At 41.7% G+C, this 22,747-nt stretch overlaps 1 protein-coding gene across 1 annotated transcript in view; it reads left to right on the forward strand.

Annotated features, from left to right (window-relative positions):
- Positions 1–250: 250 nt before the first annotated feature.
- MAP3K5 (mitogen-activated protein kinase kinase kinase 5) overlaps positions 251–22,747 on the forward strand; it is a 201,595-nt gene continuing 179,098 nt past the window's right edge. The window contains exon 1 of the mRNA XM_077776139.1: positions 251–474. Within this exon, the coding sequence (XP_077632265.1) occupies positions 345–474 (130 nt within the window). The 5' untranslated portion in view covers positions 251–344. The remainder of the gene's footprint in view (positions 475–22,747) is intronic.

Genomic DNA, 22,747 nt, shown 5'->3' on the forward strand with positions numbered 1-22,747 from the left:
GGACGAGCGGCGCGGCCACGGAGGCGCCGAGGAGGGGCGAGCCGCCGCCGGGCAGCGGCGTCCCTTCGGGGGAAAGGGCGCCGGAGAGGAGGCGGCGGCGCGGCGCGGAGGGCGCGACTCGCGATGGCAGCTGCTTAGCCCGGCGCGCACGGAGCAGCCCCGAGCTGTGGCTGGCCAGACGGGGCGGCTGGGTGGGGGGCNGTGCCGCCGCCCAGGGCACCGGCTGTACCGCTGTCACCTCCGGGAGCAGCGCCACCCGGTGCCGGGGCAACTCTGGTGGCGGAGGCGGCCGACGGACCACGGTGGCATATGTGATCAACGAAGCTAGCCAGGGGCAGCTGGTGATGGCCGAGAGCGAAGCCCTGCAGAGCCTGCGGGAGGCGTGCGAGACGGTGGGCGCCACGCTGGAGACCGTGCAATTTGGTAAACTGGATTTTGGGGAAACCGCGGTGCTGGACCGTTTCTACAATGCAGGTGCGTGTGCAACTCCTTCCTCCTTCTCCACGGTCAGGGGCCACGTTTTCCCTGGCCTCNCTTAAGAGCAGCGAGCGGCGCTGCATGACTGCTCCTGGCGCTCGCCGCTCCTGGGAGAGAGCGGGTGCTGGTGCAAGATCCTGTGTGTATTTGTGCCCGGCTCACCCACTGGCCCGCGCTGGAGCTCTGGGTCCGTGCGGTCCTAATAAAGAACTTTACAGTTCTTCAACAGGCCAAGATATTGCCCCAGTCAGGCCTTCTGCATTTGGTGTTCTGGGTTCTCTTCTGTTAAGTTTTGGCCCATATTTTCCTTCTATATATACCTGTGACTGTTTTCGATGACGCTTTCATTTTTTCTATGTAGTTTGGGAAGTACAGAAACCACGCAGCCCGCTGCTCAGAGTAGATCCATACGAATTTGCATGTCGTGATCTTCCCGAGTGATTTTACTTTAACAAGCTTGAGTGTCCCAGTCTTATATCAATTTGAACTTCCAAGTCATTACTTCCAAAAGCCGAAATCTTGCAGCTTGCATTTAAACTTATGTGGTATCTTTGTTAGGATTTGGGGTCTGTTTTTTTTTTTTTTTTTTTTTTTTTTACTACGCCATATATACCGTGATGGTCTGGAAAGTATAATTTAACATTGTTTAAAATGCTATATGCTATTTTCACAACTAAGATTAGCTTGGCTGTTAAAGTGATTGCTAGCATAAGCTATAAAAAAAATCCATAAAAATCTCTTCAACCTAACACAGATTTCAGAAAGTGTCATTGCACTTCTAGTGACTGATGCAATTAGCTATTACAGGTACCTTCAGTACCCTGTACAGCCAAATATGAGAATATATACATATTTATTTTTGTAAGTGTGGGCGGAAAATTTGATTTAATGGTGGTTTCAAACAATAAAGTTCGTGCATTTGTGATCACATAAAAGGTTTTATATTCCAATTTTGCTTTCAATTCTGATTCTCTTTAGTCTCTTCAAAACACCTGAAGTAGGCTTATGTCAGCTTTGGAATTCAGCCAAAGCTGAATATTTTAAGAACAAGAAGAACTTCATGTTAAGGAAGCCAGACTAAATAAACTAGGGCTTTCTGGTGCTGGTATTTTTTTTTACAGTCTTGGTCTTCATAACTGAACATAGTATAATATATTATAGCTTAGTTCTTCGTGTGACTTGCTATAAAAATTGCATAGACGTAACTTTTTCTAAAAATTACAGCACTCTTATTTTTGGCTTAAAATTTGGAAGAAGCTTCAAAGAACTGAAAGATACATGAGGAAAACACCCGAGCAAAAACTGAGCCTATTTTTATTGCACTGATAGATTCAGTATTTTTTTATAGGATTCTGTAAAAAAAAAATATCCTAAACTCCAAGCTAATTTGAAAGAAAGTTTCCTAACAAGGCTCAGTTACTGTTTATTCTCCAAATACTGTCTGCCTGTGGGAAAAGGAGAGGAAGATTACAAGGGAACAGACATTTGAACTGTATCTTGTTGAATTCTCCAAATAAGCCTAAGAAGGAAGTACTTACTTTTCTTCTTAGAGGAGAAAACCGAGGGCTCCATAACTGGCCGGGACTCATAGATGGTAACTGGTCAATGCAGCATTCCACTTCATGTGGCTGACCCTAAAAAAGGTCATCTTTGCCTTTGACTGCCTCTATTTAGCTGGGCTGATTTATTCCCAGAGTCAAAGGAAGCCCCGTATCTTGGAATCATGTTAAGGGTGAGCTGACAGGGACCTCACAAGCCGTACAGGGGCAGTGTGGAATAGTGAGGAGGGCACCCTGTGGGAAGGCTTGTGTTTCCAAACCAGCTCTATCCCATCTACTGCTTCACTGGGACCTGGGCAGGCCCCAATTTCACCCCTTCCTGTGTGCGTGACACCAACTCTGAGCCCTCTCATTTAGCACTGAAGATGTGACAGAATGATGATGCTATCAATTTCGTCCAAACTCTTGTTTTTCTCAGCTGAGGGCTGCCGAGAGTTTGATGGTGGTCGAACTTGTCTTCCGACTTCTGAGAGAGCACTCACTCCTCCTCCACCAGGGACACGTTTTTCTGTAAAGGGCCAGATGGCAAATATTTTAGACTTTGCAGGAGGTCTTCTCTCATAGCTACTCAACTCTGCGGTTGTTACAACAGCAGCTAGCTTAGTACCTAAACAAGTGATTGTGGCTGTGTTCCAGTAAAACTTTATTAGTGGGCCTTGAGATTTCAATTGCATATACTTCATAAAATAGTATTCTTTCAGTTATGTAAAAAAAAAAAAGCCATTCTCAGATTGCAAGCTGTATCTAAACAGGCCTGGCAAGATTTTGGCCCCGTGCCATGCTGTCTTTTGTTCTACCTACATTTACTACCTTCACTTAGAAGCTGAATCACCAGGATATACTCAGCAGAACAGTGTCCCTCAAGTTTGATCTGAGTTTTCATCCTGGCTCGGCTCTGAAGTGTGTAATTCTGAACAGAACCCTCCATTTCTTCCAAAAAGGTCTGATGAGGGGGGGAATCGAACTAAATTTCTTTTTTTTTTACTTATTTTTTAAAATGTTTATTTATTTTTGAGGAAGACAGCAGGGGGAGGGGAGGGCTGGAGAGAGAGGGTCAGAGGATCCTAAGCGGGCTCTGTGCAAACAGCAGAGAGCCCAGTGCGGGGCTCAAATTCATGAACCATTAAATCATGACCTGAGTCGCAGTTGGTCACTGACTGAGCTACCCAGGAGCCCTGAACTACATTTCTAAGATTTCCTCATTTAATCCTGTGAGTTTGCAAAGGTAAGATAGCATGGAAGGCTGGGATAGAGTGTCAGAACAAGACTGACCAGATCTGGATTCTGGCCTTTGGTTCTTCTCTGATTTGGAGTAAGTCATGTAAAATCTCAGAAAAGTGGGGCACCTGGGTGGCTCAGTTGGTTAAGCATCCAACTTTGGCTCAAGTCATGAGTTCACGGCTTTAGCCTCTGCATTTAGCCCTTTGCTGACAGCTCAGAGCCCAGAGCCCGCTTTAGTTTCCCTCTCTCTCTCTCTATATATATATCTATATATCTATCTCCCTCCCCTGCTCACACATTCTCTCTCTCTCAAAATTAAATGAATAGGGGCACCTGGGTGGCTCAGTCTGTTAAACGTCTGACTTTGGCTCAGGTCATGATCTCACGATCTGTGTTGGACTCTGTGCTGACAGCTCAGAGCTTGGGACCCTACTTCAGGTTCTGGGTCTCCGTCTCTCTCTGCCCCTTCCCCGCTAGCGCTTGCTCTCTCTTGGTCAGTCTCTCTCTCTCAAGAAGTAAATAAACATGAACAATAAATAAATGTTACAAATGTTTTTTTTTAATTTCAGAAAAGAATGGAAGCTTAGAATAATTGGTCTGTCAAATTCTGTACTTTAAAATTACATTAATATAAAATGAATTACATTATAAGTTATACACAAATACATAAACTTATATACGTAAATTACATTAATACAAAATGAATTATTTCATTTCAGTCTCTAGAGGTGACAGCTGAACTTGTATATATCATGTTCTCAGCCCCTCAGGGAATTCAGGGTGAGTGGAAAGGGCACATATCAAGTCTAGCTGTGGCAGGGCCTCTGTCAAGATCCTTACAGAATGCCTTGGGTCCCAGGAAACATTCTAGAATCAGACTGGGGGTAGGGCAGGTTCAGAGGTGACAGCTGAACTGAGATGGAAGGGTGAGCAAGAACTACTCGGAATAGCTCAGTTTACTGGAATGGACAAGAACTTAAAGCTGGGTTACGTTTTTACCAGCTTCTCCCTATCTATGTGTCCTGGGGTCTTTTGAAAGAATAGACAGCTGTTGAAGCTTTTCTCTATTTGATTATTGTTTAACCGTAATCTAGTTTGTTCTTTGACTACACTTGTCATTTTCTCTTTCATTCTCGTTCTGAGAGGAAACTAATGTTCTATCGAAGCTTTTGTGAAAATTCATCATGTTTACGTGTATGAGACTGTCCCTTGGAGATGGCAACTGGCAAGCTAACAACACCCCTTCCCAGCCCCCTGCATTGTAGTCAATTTCTATACAATTTCTATACAAATGAAGACGTGTCAGTGATACATTAGTGATACAGAGCTACTCCATTCAGGTAGATGGGTCCAACTGGCAGCATCTCAAAAAAAATTATTTTTAATGAACATCAGTTCTGTGAAGTATAGCTAGAATAGGCTTCATTCACCCCCCTCCCCCCGCCTTTTTGCTTAGAAGGAAACTGAACCATAAAGAGATCATATTCATTTATTCAGGTGAAATGGCATAAAGTTGCTGCTTGGAACCAGGAGCATACGTTTGTTTAGAAATAGTCTTATAGGTGTTGGTTAGGTTTTGGGACTAGCCTGTGAGAAGCCTTGTGAACTCAGTGCACTTGAAATATGAAACCCACTCATTATTTATTTATTTTTTATTAAAAAGTTTTTAAAATATTTATTTTTGAGACACAGAGAGACAGAGCTTGAGCAGGGGAGGGGCAGAGAGAGAGAGGGAGACACAGAATCCAAAGCAGTCTCCAGGCTCTGAGCTGTCAAGCCTGACATGGGGCTCGAACCCATGAACTGTGAGATCATGACCTGAGCTGAAGTTGGATGCTTAACTAACTGAGCCACCCAGGAGCCCTAAAACCCACTCACCACTTTAAACATTCTGGAAAATTATGTTCCTAAGGTTGAAAATTGGGACTTTGAACACATCTTTGCTTATGTTAGACTAAGTCACTTCTTAAACATTTTTAATGTTTGTTTTTGAGGGAGAGAGACAGAGAGAGTACTAGCTGTGGGGGAGCTGCGGAGGCAGGAGCGGGGGGGGGGAGAGGAAAGGGGAGAGAGGGTAAGGAGGGAGACACAGAACCTGAAGCAGGCTCCAGGCTCTGAGCTGTCAGCACAGAGACGGACATGGGGCTTGAACCCACGAACCATGAGATCATGACCTGAGGGAAAGTCTGATGCTTAACCTACTGAGCCACCCAGGCACCCCAAGACACACTTCTGCTTTCATCTAGTCTCTGGTAGCATCTGGCCAGATGTAGGAACATTTCTTTGGATTGGTGAGGATGAGAGGAGGCAATATGGTGACGTAGAAGACAAAGGAATGCTTAGAAGACTGCACGGAGAGGAGGGAGGCTGGGCAGGGGACTTGACCCTTGATGACTTGACCAGGAAGAAGTGATGCCAGCAGGGATCCATCAACACTTTCACCTCTTTCAACCTTCTCGCCTCATGACCTTGTAATTATGACCCTCGAATTCCTGTTGATGTAAGATCCAGGGCCATTGCTCTACTCAAGGCCACTTCACTCCCTCTCAGTGGGCTTGGGAGGAGATGGGGTGCTGGCTTCCCTTTTCGCGTCAGCCATTCCATCCCCTGGGGTCCTCTCCAGGCTTACTGCAGATGGCAGTCTCTTCCTCAGCCCTTCACCCTGTAGTAACCATGGGTAACAGGAAGGAAACACATGCTGGTTGAAATGCTAAGATTTAGTTTTTATATTTTCATCTATATTATGTTCCTGATTTGCTCAAGTCAGGATGAAAGTCACCCTTTTAGGTTATGTCATTGGAGAGGCATCTGAACTTTCTGGGCTTTGGTTCCACTTGGTCCCAGCAAGACGTCCAGTCTTACTTGATAAAAAGCAAAACAAACACAACCTTTGTCTCCTTTCTATCCCAGACTGAGAAGTTCTTGAAAGTTGTCCAGCCCACTTGTGCGTTTTCTACTTTTAAATCCAGTGAGGCTTTAGTATATGTAGTCTCATATACTTTGAGAGAGAGGGTGAAATCTGTGTTTCCTTCTTACATATAATTCTTATGTTTTATTATTTATTTTTGAGAGACACCTGGGGGGCAGAGACAGGGAGACAGAGGATCTGAAGCTAGCTCTGTGGTCTCCGTGCATTTCTTAAATAGTGGTTCCCATGAACCAGTTAAAAAAAATTGAAAAACTGACATGTCTGTCAACCTTCAATTTTTCCAAGTAAGGATACTCAACAGTAAAAGAGAGAACTCAGCAGCCAGTCACCTACTGCCATGGTTTTTTAAAAAGAAAAGACATTTTTATATTCAATTAGGGAAGGCATAACCTTAGAATGAAGAATAGTTCTTTGAAGATGATAAATGTATGAGAAAACTCAATAGTATTCCCCCCTCCCCATTTGTCCAAGGATGAGTGTAAACTTTATCTTACCAATCAAGAGAGCAATGTTTTGGGAACCTCTGATCTAAGCCACCTTTCAGTCCCTTTAGTCACTGCTTCTTTGTGCCAGAAACAAGCCTTAGTGAAATTATCAGTAGAGCAAACAGAGACGAGCTCACAAGGAAAAACTCCGATTAGGGAGGTGTTTTTAAAAAATCCCTGTGGTGTTCCATACATGGTTCTCTGGGCTTTTACCTTTTTTTTTTTTTTTAATGTTTTATTTATTTCTAGTAGAGAGAGAGAGACAGCGTGAGCAGGGGAGGGTCAGAAAGAGAGGGAGTCACAGACTGAAACAGGCTCCAGGCTCTGAGCTGGCAGTCAGCACAGAGCCCGACGCGGGGCCTGAACCCACGAATCGTGAGATCATGACCTAAGCGAAAGTCGGACGCTTAACCAGCTAAGCCACCCAGGCGCCCCTCTGGGCTTTTACCTTTTTGCTGGCATATTACTGGGACAGTCACTGCCTTCCCACTGCGAACGCAGAGCCCTGAGCTTCCTCTTGTTTTGTTTGGCTTTGTTTTATTTTGGGATGACTGGTCTGTCGAAGCAAAATTATAATTTTCCAAAAAGAGCTTTACTAGAAAACTGGAAAAAAATAAAACTAAAAAGAAAATTCCGAAGCACAAAATTAATGTTTTCAGAGCACCCACTTCTTACCCCAAGGTGTCAACTGTGGATTGTCACGATTGCCCCCGCTTTTCAGGTTCTTGGGATCCTGATTTCTTTCCTCAACATGGTCACCTGTCTGCTTGAGGCATTCATCAGTTGGTAGTTCGAGTGCGTTCTCTAGGTGAAGCCTGATTGTAACTGTACAGCGTAGCCTTGTCTCACCAGTGGCGCCCACTCCCGCCAGCCTTCTGGGAGTTTTCTGCTGCAGGTCAGTTCCCCTCTGGCGGCTACAGGGACCGTCCCCTACTTCCTGTTTCAGAGGCCTGGTTAGAGGCCCATTCAGTTCCCATTTCTGGCTTGCAGGATAAAATTGGTGTGCGGCTTCTTTGTGGAACAACGGGGGATTGACAAGCACAAAGCCCAATGAGTGTGCAAATCTCCACCAACAGGTACCACCTGTTTCTGCTTTCCAACTTGTTGCCCGGAATGGTCTCTTCAGACACCTCTCCACCCTGCGTGGGGCGAGATGAAAGTGGAGATTGTGGTGTATGCAGGGGCGGGGGAGCGATGTTGCAGGAGCCCAGAGCTCTGTGGATGGCAGGGGGAAACCCGGAACCCACAGCCTTGGGAAGGGTGCGTCTGGAAAACAGCCTTGTCGTCCCATAATTTAGATATAGGTAAGTGGGGAGACTGGCTACATTTAAGAAAGTTACCATTATTATCAGGGAGCAAAATTAGCACATTTTATTAGTGGTATATAAGAGCAAAAAAGGAAAGCAAAGCAAAATTATAAAACTTTAAAAAAATCCACTGGCAATGCTAATACATTGGTCTCCCAGTTGTTTTCTCTCTGGCTGGCGATATTGGTTAAAGAAACTGATCAAAATATGTGCCAGATTATCGGAGGAGGAGAAAGGGTATGAGATGAGGCTGATTCTTAAGGCCTTAGCGAATGAGTCCAAAAAATTTTTAAAGCAAGTATGTGCATCTTATGTAAGTTTTATTTTATAGTGCTTTTTTTTCCTTAAAAGAAAATATAAAAATGAAGAGATACATAATGCAGGCTACATCATGGCAATTTTCTCAGGGGAGACAGAAGGGAGGAGAGAAAATTTAAATGTTAACAGCGTCTCCTACTAAAAATCATAGAAGAGCCGATCTGTGTCACTTAAATGCCACAGGTTGTACGAGGTGACAGAAAACATTCTATTACAAGCAAACATTTTCTGTTATAGTAGGTCATTAGCAATGAGGAAAGCAGTTGCCTTTGGTACATGATTCATACAGGAAGGAAGTTATATTACTTTGTACAGCAAGTCTCTTAAAATGGTTGTGGCCAATTATATCAGTATTCTCCAACACTTTCAGTGGCTTCTAAGAACTCCTAGGAGAGCTAGTCGAGTGAACATCCATGAACTGCAGGCCAGGTGTTCATTGACTCCAGACCATGTCAAGCCAAGTCTTTGCCTAAGCCAAAGAATTCTTTCTCCTTTAAAAATCTTGGTTAACCCTATTTCTGCATTTGTTTTTTTAACATTTATTCATCTTTGAGAGAGAAAGAAACAGAGCATGAGCAGGGTAGTGCACAGAAAGAGAGAGAGTGGGAGACACAGACTCTGAAATAGGCTCCAGGCTCCGAGCTGTCAGCACAGAGCCCGATGCAGGGCTCGAACTCACAAACCATGAGATCATGACCTGAGCCAAAGTCAGATGCTTAACCGACTGAGCCACCCAGGCGCCCCTATTTCTTATTAAAAAAGTCATCCAAAGAGAGTCACTAAACCTAGACTATTACATGTCAAACACATCTTCGTGTAACAATTTTTCTAATACAGCAAGGCTTTGGTTTGCAAGCATAATTCATCCCGGAAGCATGCTTGTAATCCAGAGCACTTGTATAACAAAGTGAATTTCAAGAACCGTGGGCTCAGTTGTGATCATGTGACATTTAGCATCATGTACTACTTGTATTGTGAGACATCCCTTGTTTATCAAGTTAAAATTTATTAGAAAGGTCTGCTCGTCTTGTGAAACACTCACAGAACAAGTTACTCAGAATCCAAGGTTTTATGTATGTCTGTTGTGATAAATATCAGCTCACAGCCAAGGCAACCAGGATGAGGAGTGTGGTTCCTGCTGCATAGGGGGCCATGCTTTTACCTTCAGCTAGGTATTTTTCAATCTATAGTTGGGTTATGTTGGGGTGCAGGTGATTTTATTTAGCTAGATCAGAATGATAATATAAATATATGTTGTCCTGTGCAATGTCATCCTCTTTTGATTATCTTATTAGCTCCATAAAATAAATAGATGTGGCCAAGTAATTATATTTTATAGTTGAGGAAGCGCTTCCTTGGAGGGGGTATGTGATTTGGATATAGCTGAGTAGGAGTTGAAGTCAGGTCTTTCGACTTCCAGATTGAGGTGGGTTTCCCACTATGTCACGCTTTCCCCTGCAGTGATAAGCATTTCCAAGCACATTTGCTATTTAAGAGGATCAGTGCTAACCTCTTGGTCCATGGTGGTAGGGTTATTATGAGGAAGAGTGATGGTCATGAGACTTGACTCCTGGTCTCCTCTTGCTAACAGATTTCAGTGACTTCTAGTTAATTATCTTATAAAATACGCCATCAGAAATCTGCCTTTGACATTTCTCTCTGAGTATCAAAGAGGGAGCTTATAGCCTGGGCTGAGTCCTGGTTGCCAGTTGATTGGACTGGGGTATAAATTGGGCTGTCTCCAGGCAAATTGTAGGCTATTTTGTGGACATGGTTCATCAGAAGGACTGCCAAGGGGTAGACCAAAATAGGCCTTTCTCTCGAGGGCACTGGAAAGCTGCATTCACAACATAGCCTGGGGGTAGTTTCTTTCCTTGGTTCCGTAAGAAATTCTGCCTCCTGAGTTTGAGTCACTTTTCTCTAATGTTAGAGCATGTATTCTCAGTAATTCAATTCCATAAACATTCACCAGTTGCCTTTGATATCCCTCTTACTGTGATGCACTGAAGGAGGGTCGCGAAAGAGAAGCAGGCGTAACTATGCAGAAAAATGGAAGCTTATCACCTGTATCTGTTTCTGTGGGAAAAACTGATGCTAAAGAAGTCAGGAGGAGTTACGTGTACTCCCATTCTTTCCACCAAACTAGTTCTTTTTTTTTCTTTTGTATGCTTATTTGTTGAGAGAGGGGAGGGGAGAGAGAGAGAGAGAGAGAATGAGTGGGGAGGGGCAAAGAGAGAGAGAGAATCCCAAGCAGGCTCCTCCCTCTCAGTGAGGGGCCTGACATGGGGCTGGATCCCTTCAACCATGAGATTATGACCTGAGAAAAAAATCACGAGTTGGATATTTAAGTGACTGAGCCACCCACGCACCTTCAACTAATTAAAAAAATATATTTTTAAAAATTAAGTTACAAAACTTTTCAGTCATAAAGAAAGTACATAAAATAGTTTACACTCATTCATTTACTACCTAAATACAATAGCTGTTAAACATTTTGACATTTGTTTCACTTCTCTTTCACTCCTTTTTAAAGAAACATGTCATTTTGGACAAAACTAAAAGCCTTTTTCTGCCACATAAATTTCCCTTCCTGGGAAAAACGCTTCCTTCATCAGAAGTATTAAATTACGATTTTCAAAAATCTGAAATCATGGCTTTCTGCAAACATAAATCTGTGTTAAATATTTGATTAACTTAGTATTTAATGAGAAAACCAGTAAGATATTAAAGCCAGTTAAAGGAGACTTTGAAGAATGGATATTATATGCACGCGCATGCCGAGTCAGGAATGCTGAAATAATTTGCTCATAGATGCAAAATTGACTAATGCCCTGTAAGGCAAATCTGTAAGTATAAATGTTGGGAGTTATTTTTCTACAGAATGGAAATCAATTGTATCTCTACCAAACAGTAATCACTTACATTGCTGTTGGACAAGAATTATTTGCATTGCTATCAGTTTTGCACAATTGAATGTTTATCCCCAAAGCATTATAAAATGGACTCATGCCTAGCAGGACAATCAAAGGTGCACATCTTTTAAAAATCAAATAGTTCCGGGGCACCTGGGTGGCTTAGTCAGTTAAGTGTCCGACTTCGACTCAGGTCATGATCTCACGTCTAGTGAGTTCGAGCCCCCACGTTGGGCTTAGTGCTCGACAGCTCAGAGCCTGGAGCCTGCTTCTGCTTCGGATTATGTGTCCACGCCCGTGCGCCNTAAACATTAAAAACTAGAATAAAGTTAGATAGTTCCCAGAGGGTGTGCTGTACAAAGTCAGCCCTCCACTGACAGCATACCCAGTATTCTCTTTTACCCATTTCCAAGTTGTTGACAACTTTTTTCACAGAAGGTTGGTCATTCTCAGCAGGCTTAATGCTTGTGGTTTCTCAAGGGCCTGTTCTTTTCTTTGCTCAGCTGCTCTGCTATCTGATGCTCTGATTGCCTGGAGAAGGTTCCAGCACCCCCTTTTCAGCTAGGGCTCCTAATCATAGTTGTTTCAGGTCGGGAAACATATAAAAATTGGATATTAGGGTGTCAGTCACCTAGATTTTGGATATAATAAGAGGTACATACCATGTGGTCAGAACCAATTCAGAAATACACTGGTGTGATGCCTGCAGTGACTGCAAACCCAGCTTCCTGCTTCTTTTAGGAAATCATCATCCTTCCTAATGGGGACTTCAGTAATGTAGACTGCTCCAAATAGGTTTAGTTTTTGGAGGGGAAAAAAAAAATCCTTGTAATAGTTTAGAGGGCTGGAAAATTGCTATAAAATTCCACAGGCCAAATAGTTTACTTTGGTCTTGTAATTTAAGGCAAGTCATACCCAAATGAACATCATCCATTATCATGTATTGGGTGCTGTCAATCACTACATGCTTAATCATTTTCATTCTTTATAAAGTTATATGAGGCAAAAAGTATCAGGGGATCAATTTTATATATGGGAAAACTGAGACCTAGTGAGGATTATCACCTTGCCCAGTGTCACATGGCTACTCAGGGGCAGAACCCAGTTTTGAACCTAAGACTGATTCTGGAGTCTATTCATTTATAATTCTGCTCTATGCTCTCTCAGAAATGAACTATTTGAAAACATTTAAATTACTGTTAATCCCATGATTCTAGTCTCATCAGCAGTCATTTGTTGACTACATAAAATCTGCAAGATTTCATTCTAAGTCTATACAAAATTAGGCTAATAGTGCAAATTCTGCCTTTTAAGATCTTACACTAAATTCAACAATTTAATAAGTAATTATTGGGAACCTATCAGATGCAGTGGTGCTCTACCTAGTAAGTAAGTAAAAACCCAAGGGACTATTTTTGAGGACTTCATAATGTGGGTGACATCATTGAAGAGTGCACATGAGAATGATGTTTATTACTACTATGACAGGTGTGAGAATGCATTGGAAATGAAAATCTTACACACCTGTTAACTGTGAATTAGTCTCCCTACTTTATTTTTATATGAAATCGGCATCATACTGAAAGTTACTTAGGTTAATTCCCAGATTTTATTAAACACCTTTAAGATCTTTTGCAAATATCAATAAAATCTCATTAAAGTGAATTCCAAGGGAGTATTTAGAATTCTTTAGTGAAGAAAAAAAATTTTTATACTGACTTTTATGGAAGTAGACTTTTGTCTGAGACTTGGAGCCTTTTTTCTTATATGTTGTTTTTCTAGTAGTGGAATTTGATCTATATGTAAATTCTCTTGTATTAGCTTTTTCGTTTTGTGAAAAAGATATAGGCTATTTTAGATCATTGAAATATACCAAAACCATAATTTCAACTTAATATTCTTTAGCCCTATAGTTTATAATAAAATTGTGTTACTTATTGTTGATGCCTAGAGTATATGGTCCTTGGTTGACAGAAAATAGTCAACCTTAATGCCACCTTACTGAATGGATGGGCCAGAATGAGAATAATAAACAAAATTTCATTTAGGTAATAAAGGTAGACATGTAATGGGTACACTGTTGATGAAGAACTGTATCTATATTGTATACATAAAAAATGGCTAAAGTTGAAATCTAGGCTACCTTTGAAGGTTCTAAACAATATTTGTGAATTATACTTTACATAATGCTTGTAATTATTTTTGAGTTGCATTTATGTAGTTGATATATGTTAGTCCCACAAAGACAACAGTCCCTAGATTTTTAGGGATTGGTTTTGGGAACCTAGCTTTGATTGACTGAATGAAAATTCAGATACTTGTAGGTCTGGGCAGTAGGATTTTAGTTTTCAAAACTAAGCCCTGGATGGTTTCCCAGTTATACTGGCCCAGTGTTTACTGTTTATATGCCATCAGAGGAAGAAGTAGTTTGCAGACAATCTAAAGGGGTAGGGAGTCTAGCTTTAAAACTTAATGTATGTATGTGTATGTGTGTATTATTAGTTGCAAAGCATGGTTGGGGTACAAGTTGCTTGGCTTGATCTAGTGAAATTAGAGAACAATGTTGTAGCATGCACGTGAGTTATGACAAGAATAGTTGGCTTGACGTTTCTTGCCAAGCAACTTAGTGCTGCCAATATTTTATGTGCTTGAAGTACACTTGGCAGTTGGTAAATCTGAAGTAAAATTGGAAAGGAAATGCTAGTTTAGACTTTTAATAAAAACTTAGACTCTTCCTTTATGAAATCAGTAGTATAGAAAATTCATTTAATCACTAACTATGACACAAGAGTGGGTTACCCGAGCACTGATACTGCTGAGGTTGTTGGAATGTCGATGAGCAAATCTGCATTGTTCCCAAAGTCTGAAATTAAGGGTTGTCAGCATTGTGAAATCTTTGCAATTGTTTATGCCTTTGACTTAATATTTAACTTCCGGGAATATTTTGTTAGTGTTTACTAGTCCATGCAACATCTATTCAAATGAGTGGCAGAGTTGTAAGTATTACTTTTGATTCATTTGTGTCCCACTAAGGTATAAGTGACAAAAACTCATACTATCTATTATAAATAGAGTATGTTTACAAAGTTCGCTTTTTAAGATTCTTTTGAAGAAATGAGTTGGATGCAAAGATACCATAATTAAGGAGACAAATTGCAGGAGGATTTAGAAGCTGCTATCATTCGGGGTGCCTGAGTGGCTCCGTTGGGTAAGCATCTGACTTCAGCTCAGGTCATGATCTCACAGTTTGTGGGTTTGAGCCGCATATCGGGATCTGTGCTGACAGCTCAGAGCCTGGAGCCTGCCTCAGATTCTGTATCTCCCTCTTTCTCTGCCTCTCCCCCACTTGCACTCTGTCTGTCTCCCTCAAAAATAAACAAACATTAAAAAAAAAAAAAAGCTGCTGACATTTCATTGGGGTTCATTAATGACAGTGTTAGGGAATGTCTTGCCTAGATTTATGGGAAGTTTAAAAATTCAGGGGCGCCTGAGTGGCTCAGTCGGTTAGGCATCCGACTTCGGCTCAGGTCATGATCTCAGGTTGTGGGTTCGAGCCCCACGTCAGGCTCTGCTGACAGCTAGCTCAGAGCATGCAGCCTGCTTCGGATTCTGTGTCTGCCTCTCTCTCTGCCCCTCCTCTGCTCACGCTGTCTCTCTCTCTCTCAGAAATAAATAAAAACATTAAAAAAAGTTTTTTTAAAGTTCAGACAGGATCCTTCTGTTCTTGATTCCTTGTTGAAGACAGCATTAAGGGAGGGAAAAGGCAGACAACTCCCAAAAAGAATTTGTAGGTGACTGAGCTTAAGTAACCTTTGTGGAGTTTTATGGCTATGTTTATAACTGTCATTACCTGTGGCTCATTTGTGCCCATTTATGAAATCGTTGAGAAGGTAAAACCTTGATATCATAAGGGTGACACTTCAGCTTCCCCCAAATCTCTTGTGCACTTAGAACTAAAATTAGGATACTGCTCTATCTTCCTGGTTTACCTTCAACATTGACACATACTTTCACTGTTTGCTAAAATGTAGGTAAATGAACAGGTAAGCATTGCTTCACACTTTCCAAGCTGCACGGAGCTCGGGACTCTGCGTTTAGTCAGGTTTTAGTAAAGAAGCAGGTTTCATCTTGTTAAGTATATAGTGAACATTCTTCTTGATGGATAATCTTTTGATTATCCAGCCTAGTAGCTCATTCTTATTATGTATTTCCATTCATTTTTAATCTGGAGTAGGCCAAGAAGGACCAGATGCCATTCTCAGGTGGTCCCAGAGCAAGAGAGCTATTCACACAAAAGCCTGTTAGCTCTGTGTTGTGAAGCTGTTTGGAAGTCTTGGAAGTTTTGAAGCAAAATTGTACTGTGGTATTTATTTTTTAAAATATATTTTTTTAATGTTTATTTGTTGAAAGAGAGAAAGAGGCAGAGCGTGAGCAGGGGAGGGGCAGAGAGAGAGGGAGATGCAGAATCCAAAGCAGGCTCCAGACTCTGAGCTGTCAGCACAGAGCCCAACGTGGGGCTCGAACTCACAAACCATGAGATCATGACCTGAGCCGAAGTCAGACGCTTAACCAACTGAGCCACCCAGGCACCCCTGTACTGTGGTATTTATATGTTGTCATGCCTTGATTTTCCCAGACCACTGCCATGTCATAGATTTGGGCTTTCCTCTGAAAATATCATAAGATATATTGGAATAAATTTGGAGAGGCAGATATATGAAGCAACCATGATTTTTCTGTTTTCAAATTCCAGTTTTTTGGGTTTGTTCTCTTGGTTTGTTTGTTAAGAGAGTAAAAGTATGTTACCTAAACAGACTGCTGTGTCAGAGGATGAACCACATTTAATTTAAGAAGATTTTCTGAGAGCTTTAAGGAGAAAGAGGCTATGATTGGAGAGTCCAAGGCCTTAATCTGCTTTCAGTTTTCAATTAACCTGATCTAAATGCTAGAAGCTCAATTTAAGATCTGGACTGGCTTATAAGCTTCTGATGACCTTCTGGTTAGTCTATGAGAATTACCTTTTCAAGACTTGTAATTGTCCCCTTTAGCCATAGAAGGAAGTGTCCCTCATCTTTTGAGCCAAAATATATACTTAATATGTGCTCACCAGAGAAACTCCTTCCTGAATCCAGAATATTGCTTGGTTGTTTATGACTTTAAGCTTCACATTCTTATTCATTTAGGCTAAGAATAGTCATGGAACTATAATCTTTTTTTTTTTTTATTCTTTCTTGAAGATCTATGTAATATTACGGGGCTCCTGGGTGGCTCAGTCAGTTAAGTGTCTGACTTCAGCTCAGGTCATGATCTCACAGCTCTTGAGTTTAAGCCCTGCTTCGGGCTCTGTGCTGACAGCTCAGAGTCTGCAGCCTGCTTCAGATTCCAAGTCTCCCTCTTTCTCTGACCCACATCCGCTTACACTCTGTCACTCAAAAATGAATAAATGTTAAAAAAAATTTTTAAATCTGTGTAATAATTTTTATTGCATGTTTATGTCAGTAGCCCGTATCTTTTATCTCTTAAAATAATCTCTCAAAAGCTACTAAATGAACTTTTATTTGCCTTGAGATTCAGTATTCAATGCATGCTTGATTCTTTGAGGGATAAAAATAAAAGGCTATTGCTCCATAAATTTTGCATCATATGTGACATGGCTAAGAAGGAACAACTGAAAAGGTCAAATCCAATGTTGTAGGATAACGAGAAATCCTTTGTTAGGAAGGTCTGACATAGAAAGAACAGTTTTAGGGTATTTAAGGGATCATTAAAATATAATTCCACATCCCTTTTCCTTGTCTGTCTTGTTTATCCTGTATTTGGAGTACCTAATATAGTACTTGGTACATCATAGGCATTGATACACTTGATACATATTGATGGGTTGGATGAATGAATATTACACTTTTCCCTCCTGGTGTTTACATATTGGTTTTGATGTCTGCCTTTCCTTGTTAAGTGTGAGTTAAGTTCCTAAATGGTAAAGATCACCTTTTATGGATCCTGACATCCCCCAGGTTTTCTGTGTCTGTGCTTGACCTGTAGATATGTGCTTGATCACACTTAATGCCTCCATAGAATAGAATTCAATGAAATCACCCCTTCCCTGGGGAACTCACAGTCTAGTGCAGGAGACCAGCCTATAAACAGGTAGTAGGTTGTGCGAATCGCTATACTGGAGGTTTATATATAAGAGTGCTTTGAGAGCACAAATAACAGGATTCTTCTGGGGAAGAAAAGAGAATGGAGGAGGTCGGCTTGGGCTTTGGACAGGAGATGATATTTGAATTGAGTTTGAAGGGTAACACTGAAACCACTTGTATCAGGCATGTTAAATTACAGGAACACGGGAGTCTTCCCATATGAAAGAGGTAGAATAAAAAAGAGGGGCTATTATGGAACCAAAAAACCCACCAGCATTAAAAATGGACAGAAGAAGGCATCAGCTAGTGAGAAAGAGTAGTCAGGAGGTAGGACAATGGATTGGGGAGAGTTCAGAGAGAGGGGGAGAGAGAGAGAAAAGGCGAGTGAGCTACCTGAAAGTGCCCTAAAGACGGCCTTCAGAAGGTCAGTAAAGTGGACTGTTTCAGAGACATAACTGGACACGTCTAGAAAACCCCTGATAACTTTTGTGAGAGCAGTTTCAGGAAATGGGTGCTGGTAGCTATCAGGATAGTATCTGGAGTGGACGACCGGAGCCACACAATGGAGGCACATATTTAAAGAAATGTGTCGGTAAGAGAAGCAGAAAGAGAAGGCGGTAGCTCGAAGACGTGTAACTCTGCTCCCGAGGAGGGAGGGGGCCCCTGGCCTGGTGCTGCTGTAGGGGTTTGTGCCTCAGGGACAGGACGTGCTCAGTAGCCTCTGTGTGCTCAGGTATCATTTACCATCGTCTCTGTGGAATGTGGAATAAAATCCCCAGCCCTTTTCTTTGAGAAAGAACTTTCAGAGCATGGCCTTTGGTAAATGTGCTGCTTTCTTGCAAACTGGAATTAGCTGAAAATAGAATTGCCTTTCCTTATTCTGTAACTTAGATAAATTTGAATTCACAGTGATAGAGGTTTTATTAGAGGCTCTTCACCGGTTGAACTCAGTTTACAGAAGTGGAGGATTGGTCGGGGAAGTGAAGGTGCTCATGAAGAAAATGGATGTGCTCCGGCCAGGGAAGTGTTTCATTCATCTGTTTCCAGTGGCCATATTTCATGGGCTTTTTTTTTTTTTTTTTTAAATCTTTAGAGAGAGAGAGAGTACAAGCAGGGGAGAGGGGCAGAGAGAGAGAGAGAAAGGAAGGAAGGAAGGTAGAGAGGGAGGGAAGGAGGGAGGGAAGGAGGGAGGGAGGGAATCTTAAGCAGGCTCACATGCCCAGTGCCAGTGCGGAGCCTGACATGAGTGAGTCTCGATCATGTGATCCTGGGATTACGACCTGAGCCGAAATCAAGAGCAACTGAGCCACCCAGGTGCCCCTTCATAGGCTTTTGAAACTAAAGAATAAGAATTGGGACCAACTGTTTTTTCAGCCACTTGAAACACTTCATTGCTTATAACTGGCTGCTTATAAGAAAAATGATTCCTTTTTAAAAGGAGATCTTTTTGCTGAGTGCCATCTCACTTTGTAAACTTCCAGTAGAAACACTTTTTTTTAAAAAAAAACTCTGATTACTTAAAGAGGTTTTTTTTAATGTTCATTTTATTTTTGAGAGAGCAAAAAAACAGGTAGGGAGACAGAATCTGAAGCAGGCTCCAGGCTGTCAGCACAGAGCCTGATGTGGGGCTCGAACCCATGAACCATGAGATCATGGCCTGAGCTGAAGTTGGATGGTTAATCAACTGAACCACCCAGGCGCCCCACAGAACTCTGATTACTTTTTAGGCTTTCTTGCTGTTAGATTCCAAACCACTCCTGGGAGGAGGGTGCTCTTACTAGACCACTACAGCAAACCCTGGGTTAGCCTGAATTACTCTCACTGCTATACGTGTGGATTCATTTGTACTCATCGCCCAAAGAAGCTCCCTCCTCTTCAACAAAAATATTATCTGAATAGTTACTGCTGTTTTTTTTAGTGGCTTAACTTAACTTGGAATCACCTCCCATGAGCCTTATCTTTTTTTAAAAAAAATTATTTGTGGGGCACCTGGGTGGCTCAGTCAGTTCAGCGTCTGACTTTGGCTCAGGTCATGATCTCATGGTTTATGGGTTCAAGCCACGCATCGGGCTCTGTGCTGGCAGCTAGCTCAGAGCCTGGAGCCTGCGTCTGATTCTGTGTCTCCCTCTCTCTCTGACCCTTCCCTGTTCACGCTGTCTCTTTCTCTCAGAAATAAATAAAAACCATTAAACATTTTAAAAAATCATGTATTTGTTTTGAGAGCGAGCGAGAGAGAGAATGTATGCTTACAAGCAGGGGAGGGGCAGAAAGAGAGGGAGAAAGAGAGAATCTCAAGTAGGTTCTGTGCTGTCAGCATGGAGCCTGACATGGGGTCCAATTCCACAGACTGTGAGATCATGACCTGAGCTGAAATCAAGAGTAGATGCTCAACTGACTGAGCCATGCAGGTGCCCAAGCCTTAACTTTTATACTTCCTGCATACAGAGAAGAACACAGTATTGGCTGATGTTTCTGATGAAACCCCCTTTCAGAGGGAGTCTTATGTGCCGCACTTACCAAAATGGGAGGGGGAAGTGACACATTTGCTTAGAAAACGTTTGTATATTTAAGAATAACTCTAAGAAGTGGCACCTGGGTGGTTCAGTCAGTTAAACATCTGACTTTGGCTTAGGTCACAATCTCATGGTTTGTGGGTTCAAGCCCCGCATTGGGCTCTGTGCTGATAGCTCAGAACCTGGAGTTTGCTTTGGATTCTGTGTCTCCCTCTCTCTCTGCCCCTCCCCTGCTCGTGCTCTGTCTCTGTCTCTTCTCAGTCTCTCTCTCTCTAAAACAATGATAAACATTGCGTGTCTGTTGATGGTGTTAATTCCCTGGGTACAATGTAAGTTTACCAAGGTGATTTCAAGATACCACCAAGATTTAGCAGTTCAGGGTGTTCTACTCGCATTCAGTGCTCATGTGATTATATTTTTAAAGTCTTATGCACAGGAGCCTGAGTCGCTCAGTTGGTTGAGCCTCCGACTTTGGCTCAGGTCATGATCTTAAGCCTGCATGGGGCTCTGTGCTGACAGCTTAGAGACTGGAGCCTGCTTTGGATTCTGTGCCTCCCTCTCTCTCTGCCCCTCCCTTGCTTGCACTCTGTCTCTCTCTTTCTCAAAAGAAATAAACATTAAAAAAAAGAAGAACTTTAAGGACTGAGGTTTTCCCCGCATTTTTATAATAGGAGACTGTTACAGAGGCAAACCTTGGATAACCTATCTTGAAAATTAGTTTTCAGGGTGAAACTTGAATTTTCTGAAAGAGCATTTCCAGAGAGAACACGTTTTTAAATATTGAATTGTTGAGATAGTACAGAATCTTCTTTGATAATAGTAATAATGTAATTATAACAATAAAAAGATTAGGGTAGAAAGATTAATTATATAGTTTTCTAGCAACAAACCAGCTAGGTTTCGTTCCTTTGTTCATGTGGAATGAACAAAAATGCCATTTTTTGGTGTCAGATGTCTCCTGAGTATATCTTTTTTAGTCCAGGTCCTACCCCTTGACCTGCAAAGCTGTAGGTTTAACCATCTGCTGTACGTGCCACACCTATTGTTACGCAGGTACCTCTAACTTGTTTCCCTAAAAAACTGGTCTCCTCTTCTCCTTCCTGACATTTTACTGCATTGCACTCAGTTTTCAAAACTAGAATCTTGCTCTAGTATTTACATTTATTTGTTTATTTTGAGACCGAGGTAGGGGGGAAGAGCAGAGAGGGGGAGAGAGAGAGTTGCAAGTAGGCTCCGCTCCATTAGCACAGAGCCCGATATGGGGCTCGAACCCATGAACCATGAGATCATGACCTGAACCGAAGCTGGATGCTTAGCCAACTGAGCCACACAGGTGCCCCTAGATTTCTTTAAAATAATCATGGGGACACTTCTGTGGCTCAGTCGGTTGAGCATCTGACACTTGATTTTGGTTCAGGTCATGATCTCATGATTTGTGAGATCGAGCCCTGCATTAAGCTCTGCACTGACAGTGCAGAACCTGTTTGGGATTCTCTCTCCCCTTCTCTCTGTGTCTCTTCCAACCCCAAATAAAATAAATAACCTTAAAAAATAATTTAAAATAATCATGAATTGTATACATATTAGGAATATCAATCTCTGTTGTATGGTGACAGATGGTGGCAACATTTGTGGTGAGCAAAGCATAATATATAGAGAAGTTGAATCACCATGTGGTACACCTGAAACTAATATAACATTGTATGTCAACTATACTCAAATAAAACAAATTAAAGAATATTAATTCTTGGGGTGCCTGGGTGGCTCAGCTCATTAAGTATTGACTCTTGATTTCAGGTTAGGTCATAATTTCACGGTTCATGAGTTCAAGCCTTGCAACGGGCTCAGTGCTCTCACTCTTTGGGATTCTCTCTCCCTCTCTGTGCCCCTCCCCTGCTAATGCTCTCTCTCTCTTTCTCTCAAAAATAATAAGTAAACTTTAAAAACTTAAGAAAAGAATATAAATTCTTTATTTTTCAAATTTATTACATTGTTTCTTTAGTTTGAGTTTTATTATAACATTATAATTCTTTACACATATCTTTTTATTAGTTAAAACTTATAATTTGTGAACTCTGCTATTTTCAAAAAAATTTTCTTAATGTTTATTTTTGAGAGAGAGAGAGAGAGAGAGAGCATGAGCATGGGAAGGGCACAGACAGAGGGAGACACAGAATCTGAAAGAGGCTTCAGGCTCTGAGCTGTCAGCACAGAGCCTGATAGGGCTCAAACTCAGGAATAGTGAGATCATGACCTGAGCTGAAGTTGGATGCTTAGCTGACTGAGCCACCCAGGAGCACCTTCTATTGCTTTTAAGTGCGAATTCTTGCTTCATACTTAGATCTGAGGATTATTCATTTGTATGTTCTTTTACAAAGTTTAACAGATTTTCTTTTTACTCTTGACTCCTTCCTCCATCTTAAATTTATTTTGTTGTATGAAGTAGGAAAAGCAATGTATCTGAATTCCAATATACTATGATTGAGAGAAGGAAACATGTGAGCTAAGTGAAATTTACAACCATAATATTTCTTTAAATATCACTTAATATTTGTTCATGGCATAGTCAGAACTGCATCAGTTATTTCTTTTCTTTATGTTTTTTATTTATTTTTGACATAGAGACAGAGCATGAGTGGGGGAGGGGCAGAGAGAGAGGGAGAGAGAGAACCCCGTGTAGGTTCTGCACTGACAGTGCAGATGCCGAGCTTGAACTCACCAGCCACAAGATCATGACCTGAGCCAAAATCAAGAGTTGGACACTTAAATGACTGATACACCCAGGCACCCCTAATTCAGTGCTTTTAGTAGATTTATGAAGTGTGCGACCATCACCAGTACTTAATTCCAGAACATTTTCATTGCCTTAAATATAAACTCTGTGCC

This window comes from Crocuta crocuta, unplaced genomic scaffold (assembly GCF_008692635.1).
Source record: "Crocuta crocuta isolate KB4526 unplaced genomic scaffold, BGI_CrCroc_1.0 scaffold25, whole genome shotgun sequence".
NCBI lineage: Eukaryota > Metazoa > Chordata > Mammalia > Carnivora > Hyaenidae > Crocuta > Crocuta crocuta.